This window comes from Chlorocebus sabaeus, chromosome 21, assembly GCF_047675955.1.
Source record: "Chlorocebus sabaeus isolate Y175 chromosome 21, mChlSab1.0.hap1, whole genome shotgun sequence".
Classification (NCBI taxonomy): domain Eukaryota; kingdom Metazoa; phylum Chordata; class Mammalia; order Primates; family Cercopithecidae; genus Chlorocebus; species Chlorocebus sabaeus.
The window spans coordinates 41,082,740-41,096,848 of record NC_132924.1 but is presented as its reverse complement, the minus strand read 5'-3'; the positions used below and the strand labels follow the sequence as shown (position 1 = coordinate 41,096,848).

Below are 14,109 nucleotides of genomic sequence, written 5' to 3'. Positions count from 1 at the left end.
GGAGAATTGATTGAACCCAGGAAATGGAGGCTGCAGTGAGCTGAGATCACTCCATTGCACTCCAGCCTGGGCAACAAAGTGAGACTCTGTCTCAAAATTAATTAATTAATAAGTTGTACAAATATGTAAACCTTGTAAGGGGGTCAAGTAGTTATTTACCAGAAAGATGTCTAGTTTATAGTGAATTATCATTTAAATCACATACGTGGAAAAGGTATGCTTGAATTTTTGTTAAGGTGGAATTTTTTTAAATATACATATATTTTTAAATTTTGTATTGATATATAATAGTTATACATATTTTAGGGGTACACGTGATATATGCATATAATGTTTAATGATCAAATCAGGGTAATTGGGATGAATTTTATTTTTAATTGACAGACAATAATTGTACATATATATATGGGGTACAGTGGGATGTTCTGATATATGCTAACATTGTGAAATGATTAAATTGAGCTAACTGTTTTTGTTATTTAGTCTCTATAAGAAGTACAGCATAACTGGCAAAATACTGATACTGATATAAGACATGAAATCTGAATTAAATTCCCAGATGAATTGCTCTCTGCTTCAGTTTACTGGAACATGGGAATGTAGGGGCAAAATATGCCTTCTTGTCATTCATTCCTTAGGAAATTTGTGACACATTATGAAACTCTCAATGTGGAGATGGCTTTCTAAAGTATGACTGTAAATCAGTGAGGCTGAATTCTTTGCTAAGCAAATAATCCAGAAGCAAAACATACAAATGAGTGTTTCCCTTCAAAAATGTCACGTTTGGAATTGAACGCAGTATCCCAGTGAGGTTACTTCTTCCCAAAGCATTAGTTTGGAGCTCCTATTTTGAAGTTCTGGTCACATAGTTATGAATTTATTTGTTTTATAGGAACATCTAATGCAACTGCTAAATTAGAAAAATTAATTTTCAGTAATAATTCTGAGCTGAGAGCCTAAAATATCAGAAATATTGCTAATCTATCATAAATGTAATTGCTAAGCATTTAGAACTAGAGAAACCCATACAATACTTAACTCAAAAAAGTAACATTATATTATTTTTAAAAGCCCACCAAAAAATGCGTATCCATGCAAGTATCAGCCTCTTCACAATAACGAATTGGGAGATTACACCTGTTCCAAGGACGCTGCCATTTGGCAGAACACACTGGGCACTTCTCTTTGGGTTTTGTTTCCCAAGTCTCAGGACATTCCTTTGAATTTCCTTATTGTTGGCGTATTTGTATTTTCAGGATAGGTTCAACTTGAGGAAATGGCCAAAAGTCATTTAAACCTGAGTAATTTCAGAATGATTTGGAATAATTTTTCGTTTCTATTCACATGAAAATGTATTTATTTATTAAGCATTAAGTGAAGTCCCAGGAAGTTTCTTTGTTAGGCACTGATGAGAAAACAGTCCACAGTTCACCAACCTAGCATTCCTAAATCTTACTTGACACCAAAGCCACTTAGAAGTTTCCTAGAAGCAGATTTCCTTATAAAACGGAATATGCAAACGGAATATTTGCATTTAAAATTTCAACAGAAGGGCCGGATGTGGTGGCTCATGCCTGTAATACCAGCACTTTGGGAGGCCAAGGCAGGTGGATCACTAAAGGTAAGGAGTTCAAGACCAGCCTGGGCAACGCTGTAAAACCCTGTATGTAGTCAAATACAAAAATTAGCCGTGTATGGTGGTGCATGCCTGTAATCCCAGCTACTTGGAAGGATGACGCATGAGAATCACTTGACCCCAGGAGGCAGAGGTTGCAATGAGCCGAGATCACACCACTGCAAGCTAGCCTGGATGACAGAGTTAGACTCTGCCTCAAAAAAAATTAAAATAAAATTTCAACAGAAATTGCAAGTTCCCTGTCCTATGTTCTCCTAGCCTCTAAAATAGTGTGCACTATTGCCTGTGTGAACTTATATAAACCACAATTATATTTAGCCTTGGACTTCATTCTCATTACATAAAACTAATTACTTAGGTAGATTAACAAGAAACAAAATCTGAAACACATAAATTATTCAGCTCACCAGTCCCCATTAGCCAGTTTTTCCTTTGTTCTCATATAATCCAGGCACTCCCAATTTTGAATATTGGTTGTATTCCAAAAGTTTGTTTGCAAGCCAATAGTTGAAACTCAAAATATGTTTTCTTCATGTTGCTCTAAACTTTCTGCAGCCTTCTTCAATCCCCAGGTCACCATTCCTTCTGTATAACTAGTTTTGAGTATTAGTAGAAAGCAAGCCAATTAAACATATTCATAGTAATGTAGGATGTTTGATGATTTTCTAAATTCTCACAGAAGAATTTTCATCTCTTTTCATCAATTTCTCTGTCACCAGTCTTTCTTTGCTTTGTAATCACACCTATAAAAAATATAAGAAGGCCAGGCATGGTGGCTCATGCCTGTAATCCCAACACTTTGGGAGGCCGAGGTGGGTGGATCACGGGGTCAGGAGTTCAAGACCAGCCTGGCAAACATGGTGAAACCCCGTCTCTACTAAAAACTACAAAAATTAGCTGGGTGAGGTGATGGGCGCCTGTAATCCTATCTACTTGAGAGGCTGAAGGAGGAGAATTGCTTCAACTCAGGAAGCAGAGGTTGCATTGTAGTGAGCCGAGATCGCACCACTGCACTGTAGCCTGGGCAACAGAGCAAGACTCCATCTCAGGGGGGGAAAATAAAAGTATATATATATATATATATACATATATACACACACACACACACACACACATACACACACTTATATATAATATGAAAAAGAAATGTCTCCCAGGACCGTAAGTCCCCTTCTGCCTATTTCCAATGTCTCTGCTCTCCTTTGAAGCAAAGCAAATTCCAAAGGGTTCCCTATTCTTGCTCTCTACACTACTTCTATCTCAAATTCACTCCAGTCAAGCCTTAGTTCCCCAACACTCCACTAGAAGGACTGGTTCTCAGGGTCCCACTGACCTCCATCCTGCCCATCCATACTGAGCCCCCGCAGTTCTCAGTTCTCCTCTAACTTGGCCTCTCAATAGCATTTGACATCTCTTTCCTGAAACATTTTCTTCTCCAGGCTTCTCTAGGCTTTTCTCCTTTGTCCTTGGCCCCTCCTCCTCCACTTTCTTTACTGGATCCTGTTTTTCAGCCAGGCCTTTGTGTGTTGGAGGGCGTTAGAGCTCTCGGACCTTTCATTTATTACACTTTCATTAGTGATCTCATCCAATCTGTCAGTTTTAAATACCACCTGTGTCCTGATAACTTCCTTCTGTATACTTCCAACTCTGGCCCTGCCCTGAGCACAAGACCCTTATCCAACTACCTACAAGACACCTCCACTTGGATGACTAATATCTCAATGTGTTCAAAACAGCATTTAAGTTTTTTCTCCCCAAAGGTTCTCTTCCCCAAAACTTTCCCATCTTAACTAATAACACCAACCACCATCCACACAGTTGCTCAGCTCAAAAATGTTGGAGTCATCTGTGTTGCTTCTCTTGTCATTGTCCACCACATAAATCACTGATTCCTCATGATCCTAATTCCAAAATTCTTCTCATCCTTTCCACCCTCATCCAAGTCCTCTCTGTCTTGACTGGACCACTGCAACAACCTCACCAATGTCCTTGTGTCCACTCTTGCTTCCCTATAATCCATTCTCCACACTGCAGCCAGACTGATCATTTAACGCACAAATCTAATAGCATCAGTTTATTAAAATTCTGCAAGATCTAGATCTTCCCATTGAAATTTGAATAAAGCCAAAGTCCTTACCATGACCTGAAAGACCTTCATGATGGGGCTGCTGCATTTCTTTCCAGTTTCATCCACTTCTGCCTCCCATGTGAACTACTCGTCAGTCCCACACTTGCCATATCTGTCCCTGGACCTCCCCATTGCAGGGTCTTTGCACTTGCTATTCTCTGCCTGGAATACCCAGGCACCCAGGCTAAGTCCACTCCTCAGAGGGACTTTCACTGATGGTCCAAAGTAGTTCCTCTAACCCTCCCTCCTCATCACTCTCTTTCCCATCACCATGTTTTGTTTATAACACTTATGACACTTATGATTCTATTAAATTATATTTTGTGTTTCCATATTTATGAGTGCATAGACTGAGGGCAAGTTGTAACCTATCTTATTCACTGATGTTTCCCAAAAGCCAAAAATAAGTGGGTGGCACATAATAGATACACAATAAATATTTACTGAATGAATGACTGAATCAACATTAAGGAGGAGATTTGGAATGGTACATAATTAGGCAGTCCAGTCATTTCTGGAAATGTGCCTCGGAGTCACCTTCACACTTTGAAAATCGGAGTGTGTTTTTCACAAATTCTTCTAATTTTCTTCTTTTCTACACTCATATGTCTAATACCAGGTGCTTTGGCAGGAGGACTGGATCTAAATTGAGGGCAACTATTGATATAAAATACGATGTGTGGAATTGAGAATTTACCTCTACCTACTGAGATTTGCTTAGATTAAAACTAAGCAAAAAATGTCTCAGTTGAAGAATGATACAACCTCAAAATCATGCCAGTACTATCATGCCAGCAAATGACACCAGTCAGGATGTTTCCTTTAAGGGGCTTCCCAGGACTGCCAACCATTCCTTTACTTATGAAAATTGTTATAACGGCAAACCTTGATTGAATCTTTACTCAGTTTTAAGAATTTGCCGTGTATTATCTGTTTAATGCTCTAAACTACCCTGTGAAATACTATGGTTCCCATTTTACAGATGAGAACAATTAAGACTCAAAGAGGTTACCTAACTTGCTCAAAGTTACGTAATCAGTAAGTAGCAGAGCACAGATTCAAGTTCATGGTTCCAGATTCCACAGGTTTGGCTTACTCTCTCTCTCTCTCTCTCTCTATATATATATAAGTATTATTATTATTATTATTATTATTATAAATTCTGTAGCCAAATATTCATATAATATTTCTGTGAAATTATTTTTTAAATAAGTCTGGCTTAGTTTTTCAAACATTTGAATATTCAAAGTTGGGCTGATTCCTCACATATAAATGGAACAGGTGACTTGCTTAGTGTTATGTTATAGCCCTAAAATAGAAGAATGAAAAGTCCCCAATACAAAATTTCTTCCCTGAGCTGACCTACCATGCTTCCTGAATTTCTTTTAATTAAATTCATTAAAAGGGGGTCTCTTCTAGATACATAAGCGTTTTAACTCTCAGAACATAAGAGTAATAATTAAAGAATAGTACCACCTTGGTATTTCCCAGTGCCCCAGGGGAAGGAAGAAATAGAGAGCTGTCTGAGCTAGATCACTGGTATTACTTTTCTTTCCTTTTTTTTTTTTTTTTTTTTTTTTTTGAGTTGGAGTCTCGCTCTGTCACCCAGGCTGAAGTGCAGTGGCACGATCTCAGCTCACTGCAACCTCTGCTTCCTGAGTTCAAGCAATTCTCCCGCCCTCAGTCTCCTGAATAGTTGGGACTGCAGGCACATGCCACCACACCAGTCTAATTTTTGTATGTTTTGGTGGAGACCATATTTCACAATGTTGGCCAGGCTGGTCTCGAACTCCGAATCTCAAGTGACCCACCTGCCTTAGCCTCCCAAAATGCTAGGATTACAGGTGTAAGCCACCATACCCAGACTCACTTTTTGAGTTCCATTCAATCAGAATACAGACAGAATAAGGGTACCCATACTTTTGGAGTATGGACAAATGATTCTCCAGGAATTCTCTTCCAGTACTAAATGTGGTTATTGGCCAAAAGAGAAGCACAGCACTATGCATAATGTCAATAGATGAGATTTGTCTTCAATACCAAAGAGGATTTGGTCCTAGAGACCAAATGTGACCCCAACTACCATGAATGTGTCACAAGGTCCCTTTAGACACACTAAATTATATCTGGTCCAGAAGACTCTGTACCTTCCAGAATCTAGGATGACAGACAGCTTTCGCTCTCTTCAAGTAGCTAAACCAAAGGAATTTACAAAGAAAACTCCCTCTTACTAGAATTATCCTTAGGTAGAAAGCACTTTGTGCTATTCTCTAAACTAATGGTTTTCCAACTCATCAATCTAGGAACTGGTTAAAACTGTAGATATCTAGATCTCATCCTGCAAAATCTGATTTGTAGATCTAGTATGGGGCAGGAATCTTCATTTTATCAAACATTCCAGATTACTCCAAGGCATAATTTATAGCTACAAAGATGGGTTATCTGTGTCTCTTTCAAAAATGACATTATGTCTCAGAAAGGGAGATACAAAAGGGAGTTTTAACAGCAAAATTATTTAATGTGCTCATAATATTAGTTTGTCAGCAAGGCTTTTTAGAGGAACAAAGCCTCTAAAAGAAAAAAAAAAGACAACATGCATGTCTTATGGTAGAAGCTGTCTCTATCTCTATTATTGCAGAAGTTTATCTGAAAAGAACATTTAAAATAAGGTGATAACATTTTCATTCTGCTGCCTTACAGACAAGGCATAATGGCATTTAGAAAATCTCTTGTTTAGGTTCTCATCCACACATGTATAGTAAAACACTCACCTCTCCCTTTGTTAGTCCTGGTAACACATTCTATTTGTTATTTCACTATAAATGTGCAGATTTAGAAGTACAAAATAAGTTTATTTTCTCCTGTCTCTTTGTGTTTGTCCCTTTAGGCTAGTTTCCAGCTGACTTGCCTTTTGCAATACAGACCAAGAACCATTCCTAATCAGGAGAGGTTTCTGTAACCTTCCTTTTCCCACTGCAAAGCTTTCTCTATCTCTGTGAGTTTCTTCCATATTTTCTATCTATATTATCAAGAAGCTAAGCAGAGCATATAGGTAAGAAAGAATCAGGACATGGCAGCCTTCAGTACAGTAATAATAAAAGTCACAGCTTTGAAAACTGCCTGAGAAGCAGAACCAGGCAGTTTATGGGTGTGTGTCCTAGTTCTCTTAAACACCAAATACAGTTCTTGACAAGAAACCATATTGTATTTCCAATAATAATGTGGTTATTGGCCAAAAGAGCAACATAGATGGGTTTTCAATGAATATTAACAGTTGGTCGATACCTTGAAATAATAAAGGATGGACAGAAGTGAGCTAGGCCTGCACCATCATTTTTGCCCTAGGAGGCTGGGCAGCTGGGGAAGAACTGTGTCATTGTTATGATTAGGAAAGCAACACTGGTTAGACAAAACAAAGAAAACAGGAAAGACTTCTTTCCATATTGGTGCCATGGCAGCCACCCAGCTCTTGCCTGGCTCCTCCCCAGAGATTATCCGGAAGAGACAGACAAGGACAAGGTAAGAAGGCTAAATCAACCACTGAAGGGACCTAAAGGAGAGAAATCAAAAGACAGTTGATATCTAGGGCCTTGTGAAGATTCTAAAATGAGAAACAAGTGGTAACAAACTCCAACATGTAGGAAAAGACCATTCCAGCCAGCTTTCCACTGCAAGTAAGACCATGTAGGGGAAAACACAGAGAGGAAGGCAGCTCACGTTCCAACCCTGCAGTTTCATGTGCTTCTGGGCAAATTGCATAATTTTTCTGAGCTGGAGTCTCCTCATTCATTGACTGATAAGTTTCCATTCTACTTATCTCCTAGGTGATTAGATGGTATCTTGTATATGAAAACATTCTAGGATCCAAAGAACCAAATAAATGTTAGTTGCTTATTTTCTCTCTCCTATCTGTTGAGAAAAGGATTTAGGGTGGGAAGCAGTCTCTGGGTTGTATATGGATGATACATAGATGAGCATGGGAATAATTTTAATGACTACCTCTATGGGGAAAGATACTCTGCTTTCTAATCAAAGAAAGAAACTTAGTGAGTAAGGACTTGGAAAGTTGTGATTTGACTGCTATGCTAATGTCTACAGAAGTATGACAGCTTTTTTTTTTTTTTTTTTTTTTTTTTTTTTGCTCTTTTGTTGTAGTGCAGTGGCATGACCTCGGCTCTCTGCAACCTCCACCTCCCAGGTTCAAGCAGTTCTCCTGCCCAAGTCTCCTGATTAGCAAGGATTACAGGCATGTGCCAACACACCCAGCTAATTTTTGTATTTTTAGTGGAGATGGAGTTTCACCATGTTGGCCAGGCTGGTCTCAAACTCCTGACCTCGTGATCCACCCACCTCAGCCTCCCAAAGTGCTGGGATTACAAGCGTGAACCACCGCGCCCAGCCCCATTAGTGACTTTAAAATATTTGTCATGATACTAAATTATTCCTCTTTATATATCCCAAATGGGTGAAACTCCTCAAGACCAACAGTGGCATGAGAGGTTGCCCTGTACATTTCTCCCAGTTAGGCGTTCAGTTCGAATGCCTCCAAGAGTTTAAACCAGATTTGAAGGATCTGGTTTAACTATGTTATGGAGTTACAGCACGGGTTGTTCTACAATAAGTACTTGTTGAGTGGAACTGAATTTCACTTTAGCTCACCCTAGCTAATTGGGTCTGATTAGGTAAGGACAAATTCTGTAGCAGACCAGTTTTTTCCATGTGTGGGCCTTGGCCTACCTTTATACAGAATCCACCTGCAGAAAAAGCGTAAAGATTACTGTCCCTGGGCAGTAATCCCTCACTTTGGGAGGCTGAGGCAGGCGGATCACGAGGTCAGAAGTTCGAGACCAGCCTGGCCAACACAAAAATTAGCTAGGCGTGGTGGTGCACGCCTATAATCCCAGCTACAGGAGGTGGAGGCAAGAGAATTGTTTGAACCCAGGAGGCGGAGGTTGCAGTGAGCTGACATCATGCCACTGCACTCCAGCCTGAATGACAAAGCAAGACTCCTTCTCAAAAAAAGAAAAAGAAAAAAAAAAAAAAAAAAAGATGAAGAAGATTAGTGTCCCTGACTGAACCCCAGATAGTCCATCACCTCAAAGTCCACACTTCCCCTCCAGCGTCTTCAACATAACTCTTATCAGCATCAGCCCCCATCCCACTTACCTTTCTCTCAGCACTCACTCAATAAACACAGTATCAGGGCTTTTGCTCGTACTCTCCCTTCTCTACTGAACCCTTTCTTCCTGCTCCATTCTCCATCCTTTGGGTCATTTACCTCCCACAAACACAAGTTCTGAGTTGAAGGCCCTTCTCCCTTTCTCATGAATATTTCCATTTTCAGAGCAACCTAACAAGGACATCCGCCTCTGGACATTTATGTCTAATGCTTACCATTACTTTTATAGTGGAAATGTTAGGACAGGTAGAGATTTTGGCATATCTCAAATCATGGGAAGAAGCTATTTTCTCAGTTGTTGATTTCAGAGAAGGCTCTACTTGTGTGGGACTAGAAACCAGGTCTCCTAACTCATAATCCAATTATCTTCCCAGCTCATCTGCTGATTCTTGGATCAGACTGAGGCTTAAGTCTGACTCAGTCTGATTTTTCCTTGCATTAAAACCACATTTAAAACAAACAAACAAACAAGAAAAAAAACTTCCGATTTGGTTATCTAAACTCCATAACCATTTCTGATGTTTATAGCTGGGTATCAAATAATTTAAATGGCATTTTGAGCTTTAAACACTTTCTGTAAATATCAGTACTAAAAATGTCTTGACATCACAGAACTAAGTAACAATTATTTTAGTGTTATTTTTGTTTTTATATTTTATACTGTGTTTGATCTTTGTAAAGTCAACAAAATTCAGGATCTGAGGTCTAGGTCACTGAAGAGATTGCATCAGCATCAACATCTACCCTTTGGTAGGCCCCATCGAGGGAGAAATTCACAAGGAGCCCAGACGTGTTTACTTTGCTGTTATCCAGCACTGCAAACAAGCAACTGGGTTCTGTGATGTCCTTTTACTGCCTAATGTTTAAATATTGCCAGTGACACTGGTCCGGTTTTAGCCTAATTGTGCCTTTAGCTTTGTTACTAAGATGCATTGTTTTGCATTCTAGTACAGTACTTTCATATCTAAAATGAAATAGAAAATGAGGGGAAAATATTTAACCATGGTCAGGTCCTGTGCCACAATCGAGTAAATATTCTGTGTGCTTCCAAACATCATTTGCATACTTACCATTTTATAATTAACATGTTTTGAAACAGAGATCATAATCAGTAACAAACCTAAAAGATCAAAGTTCTTCTTTCAGTCTTTTTAGTCAGATTTTGCTTTGGGAACCCGAGGAAAATACGATCCCCATGATTTGCTCTCGAAATCATGTAGCATATCAGGCAGATAACCAGTGATTTAGCTTCAGTTATCTGTCCTAACTACATTATATGCAAAACAAACAAACAAACAAAAAATCATATCTACTGTGTAAATTCAGATCTCACTACTGGAGATTCATTCTTCCTATTATCAGTTGAATTATCTGTCAAATCTCCAAGCAAGCAAGCCTCATATCAAGATGGCTAAGAAGTTTTATATTCACTAGTTGGGAACTTTGATCTGTGGCTCTAATTGGAAGAGACATTTTTAAGATTACCCAAGCTCCAAAGGTCATTTTGCTGTACAGAGCAAGGAATGATTACCATATGGCAGAGTTTTTTTAAAGAGATAACTGTTGTTGGGACTTCAGTGTAAGGGATGCTGCCTACATCAAAAGATTATATTCCTGTGCCTGCTTTTTTCTTTACTTTTAGAATTCTACTGTTTTACAATGGATTGATGGACCTAAGATTCAAATGCTTTATCTTTTGATAGAGTTTGTACTGCAATTGCATATGGAGCTATGGCCATCGGAGAAACGCTTGTTTTGGCTCCTGAATATTCCAAAGCCAAATCGGGGGCTGCACATCTGTTTGCCTTGTTGGAAAAGAAACCAACTATAGACAGCCACAGCCAAGAAGGGAAAAAGCCAGTAAGCACAACTATGATCTTAAATGTCCAAATACAGATGGCAACAGTAGGAACTGGGGGCCGCTAAAGATGGGAGGGAGTGAGGGAGGGGGCAGGGGCTGCAAAAGTAGCCACTGGGTACTATGCTCAGTACCTGTGTGACAAGATCATTCATACCCGAAATCTCAGCATTATGCAATATACCCAGATAACAAACCTGCACATGTACCCCCTGGATCTGAAATAACAGTTGAAAAAATAAAATGAAAATATAAATGAAAAAAAAAAATGTCCACTTATTAAATGAAGGCATTCTTTGGAAAAATCTGCAAAAGATAATGTCATAGTAACATAAAGAGTTATAAATTTGTATAAAATAATTTTATGGCTGCAAATGGGGAAAAGGAGTCTTGTCTTAATCAAATTTTTACCTCTACTACTAAAATGTATATTTCATATTTTAAAATATAGGCTTTTAATTTATATGCCTGATGCTGAGAATGTTCTTGGAAAAAAACGTTGATTCTTATACTGAATTCTATTTAGAAACAAAAGTTTTGATCTTGGAAGAAGATTCTTATTAAGGTTTATTTGTTTTTTTTTTCTCTGATAATACATGAAAAGTAAATAATATTCTGCTGCTTCAGACACCATTTTTCATGGGAAATATATTTATAAACATAAAGGGGGAAAAAGGAAAGCATACCTATTAAATTGACACACACAAACAAATTTAGCCTCAAACTCTAAAAGACTGAATATTAAAAGAGAAATAATAGGTAAATAGGTATATAGGTATATATAAAAAAATAGGTATATAGTTTCAAAATAAGTCTCTCAATAATAGTCTTATACATTAAATATATATTCAATTTTAGGACATTTCTAGACATTTTGATTTTTAAAATAAAAATAGTCATTAGGTATATACTTAAATATTTTTAATTTATAATTATTTCCCTCTAGAATTTTAATCGTAGATATATACGTATGATAGCTTAAAATAATACAGCATTACTAGAGCTACACAATTATTAAGAAGAGTGCCTGTTAGTGACAGAAATAAGAATATCTGGAAATGCTCAAAATAGAATGCTTCAAAGATACATCACAGTCCAAATAAGATTTTGTTCTTGTCTGTTGGAAAGTCAAGGATGTAAGAAGCTATTTTTTTAATTTAAGATTTATATGTATAACAGTATTGCTACTCTTATTTCTTTCTGCAGATTATAATAGAGGAATTGAGTATCTCACTGATCTATGTCCTTACAGAACCATAGGCATGGCATAGACTATGGAAGTATTTCTTACAAAGGCTATAAAATTAATGTATCTAATCTTTATTTAATTTAGTATGTAAATGTTTCTGAATATCCCTCTATGCTTTTAAAAATTAAAATCTGGGCAGGGCATATTTTAATTTACAATTAAAAATAGTAAGAATAAATGTATTAAAGTTTAGAAGTTTTCTAGAATACCTCTACGAGCTGTTACACAAAATATATACTAGAGCGTACACAAAACTAATTGAATTCCTCGTGTTTCCAGACAGAGTTTGGCTCTGTCACCCAGGCTGGAGAGGCTGGAATGCAGTGGCGTGATCTCAGCTCACTGCAAGCTCTGCCTCCCGGGTTCACGCCATTCTCCTGCTTCAGCTTCCAGAGTAGCTGGGACTATAGGCGCCCGCCACCGCGCCCGGCTAATTTTTTGTATTTTTAGTAGAGACGGGGTTTCACCATATTAGCCAGGATGGTCTCAATCTCCTGACCTCGTGATCCGCCCTCCTCGGCCTCCCAAAGTGCTGGGATTACAGGCGTGAGCCACTACACCCGACCGTATTTTGGTGTTTTAAAACCTTGTTTATACAAATGCAGAGAGAGAAGTACATCAAAAAAATTTTTAAAAATAAATAAAACAAAAAGAAACTGTTTAGGCAAATAATATTCATAGGTTGTAGGGGGCAAATAGAAAATACTGACTAAGCTAAAATAAACTACTACTACACTACTCTTAAATTTTGGCAAATATCTTTCCAGATTTTTTTTTCTATTTCCAGATCTCTTAACCACATCTTAATGTCAAATTCCTTTAACGATAAAATAGTATCAACAATTTTTTTTTTTTAATGCTCCTCACCCCTACCTGCCCTTGCTTCTTACCTATATATGATGGGCTCAGAATGGGTCGAACATGACTAGTAAACCTGACTGTAAGGATGTGTTTTAAAATCCAGCCATCACTACCACCACACACACACGAACACACACACACACACACAAATCCACTTACCCGTTAGTTGTTTAACAACAAAAATTAATAAGACTTAAAATGCAATTGAGATGAACACAAAGATCAAAAGAACTTAAAATCTTATGAACCAAATATATAAAGGGAAAGTTAATCATTTAGTGATAGTTCTGGAAAGTCTTTTTTAAATATCCTGGGTGTAGATGAGCATCGGTTTAGAAATCATTAACCAGTAAAGAGATTGATGCATAGAGAGAAAACTAAACATTTAGGCAACTGTCACTGCCAAATAATGGTCAATTGAAAATAGAGATAGGGCCGGGCGTGGTGGCTCACGCCTATAATCCCAGCACTTTGGGAGGCTGAAGTGGGCAGATTGCTTGAGTCCAGGAGTTTGGAACCAGCCTGGGCAACATAGTGAAACCCCATCTCTACTAAAAACACAAAAATTGGCTGGGTATGGTGGCACACGCTGATGGTCCCACCTACTCAGGAGGCCCAGGTGGGAGAATGATTTGAGCCTGGGAAGTGGAGGTTAAAGTGAGCCGAGATCGCACCACTGCCTTCCAACCTGGGTGACAGAGCTAGACCTTGTCTCAAATAAAATAAAATTAAAATTAAAATTAAATAAAATAAGAAAGATAAATCAGAATTCAAAACATACTAAAACATACTATACCTTCATTATAAAACATGGCCCGATTTACAAAAATTACACTTATATATATAGTTTATGAGAACCCCAGCTTTTCTGAATTAAGTAATAAAGGTTTGTAAAGCACAAACCAAATTAAAAAGAAAAAATGTATTACTCAGATAAGCTGGTCAAACAACTAACTGCGGAATGGAACTGTCTGTGCAGCAAAGCTGAAGGAAGCAAGTGGTTTTTAGAAATTCAGTGAAGTCAGTAGTGAAGATAACAAGAAAAACAGACACAAAAAAATATAAACAAAAGTGACAGAAGGCCGGGCGCAGTGGCTCACACCTGTAATCCCAGCACTTTGGGAGGCCAATGCGGGCAGATTCACGAGGTCAGGAGATCGAGACCATCCTGTCTAACACGGTGGAACCCTGTGTCTAC

The 14,109-nt window shown here is 38.1% G+C and overlaps 1 protein-coding gene across 1 annotated transcript in view; it reads left to right on the top strand.

The window, feature by feature from the left end:
• The window catches only part of ABCB5 (ATP binding cassette subfamily B member 5), a 127,461-nt gene that overhangs the window by 102,529 nt on the left and 10,823 nt on the right, over nt 1-14,109 (top strand). Inside the window, exon 23 of the mRNA XM_007981925.3 lies at nt 10,647-10,803. Coding sequence (XP_007980116.2) covers nt 10,647-10,803 — 157 coding nt within the window. The remainder of the gene's footprint in view (nt 1-10,646; nt 10,804-14,109) is intronic.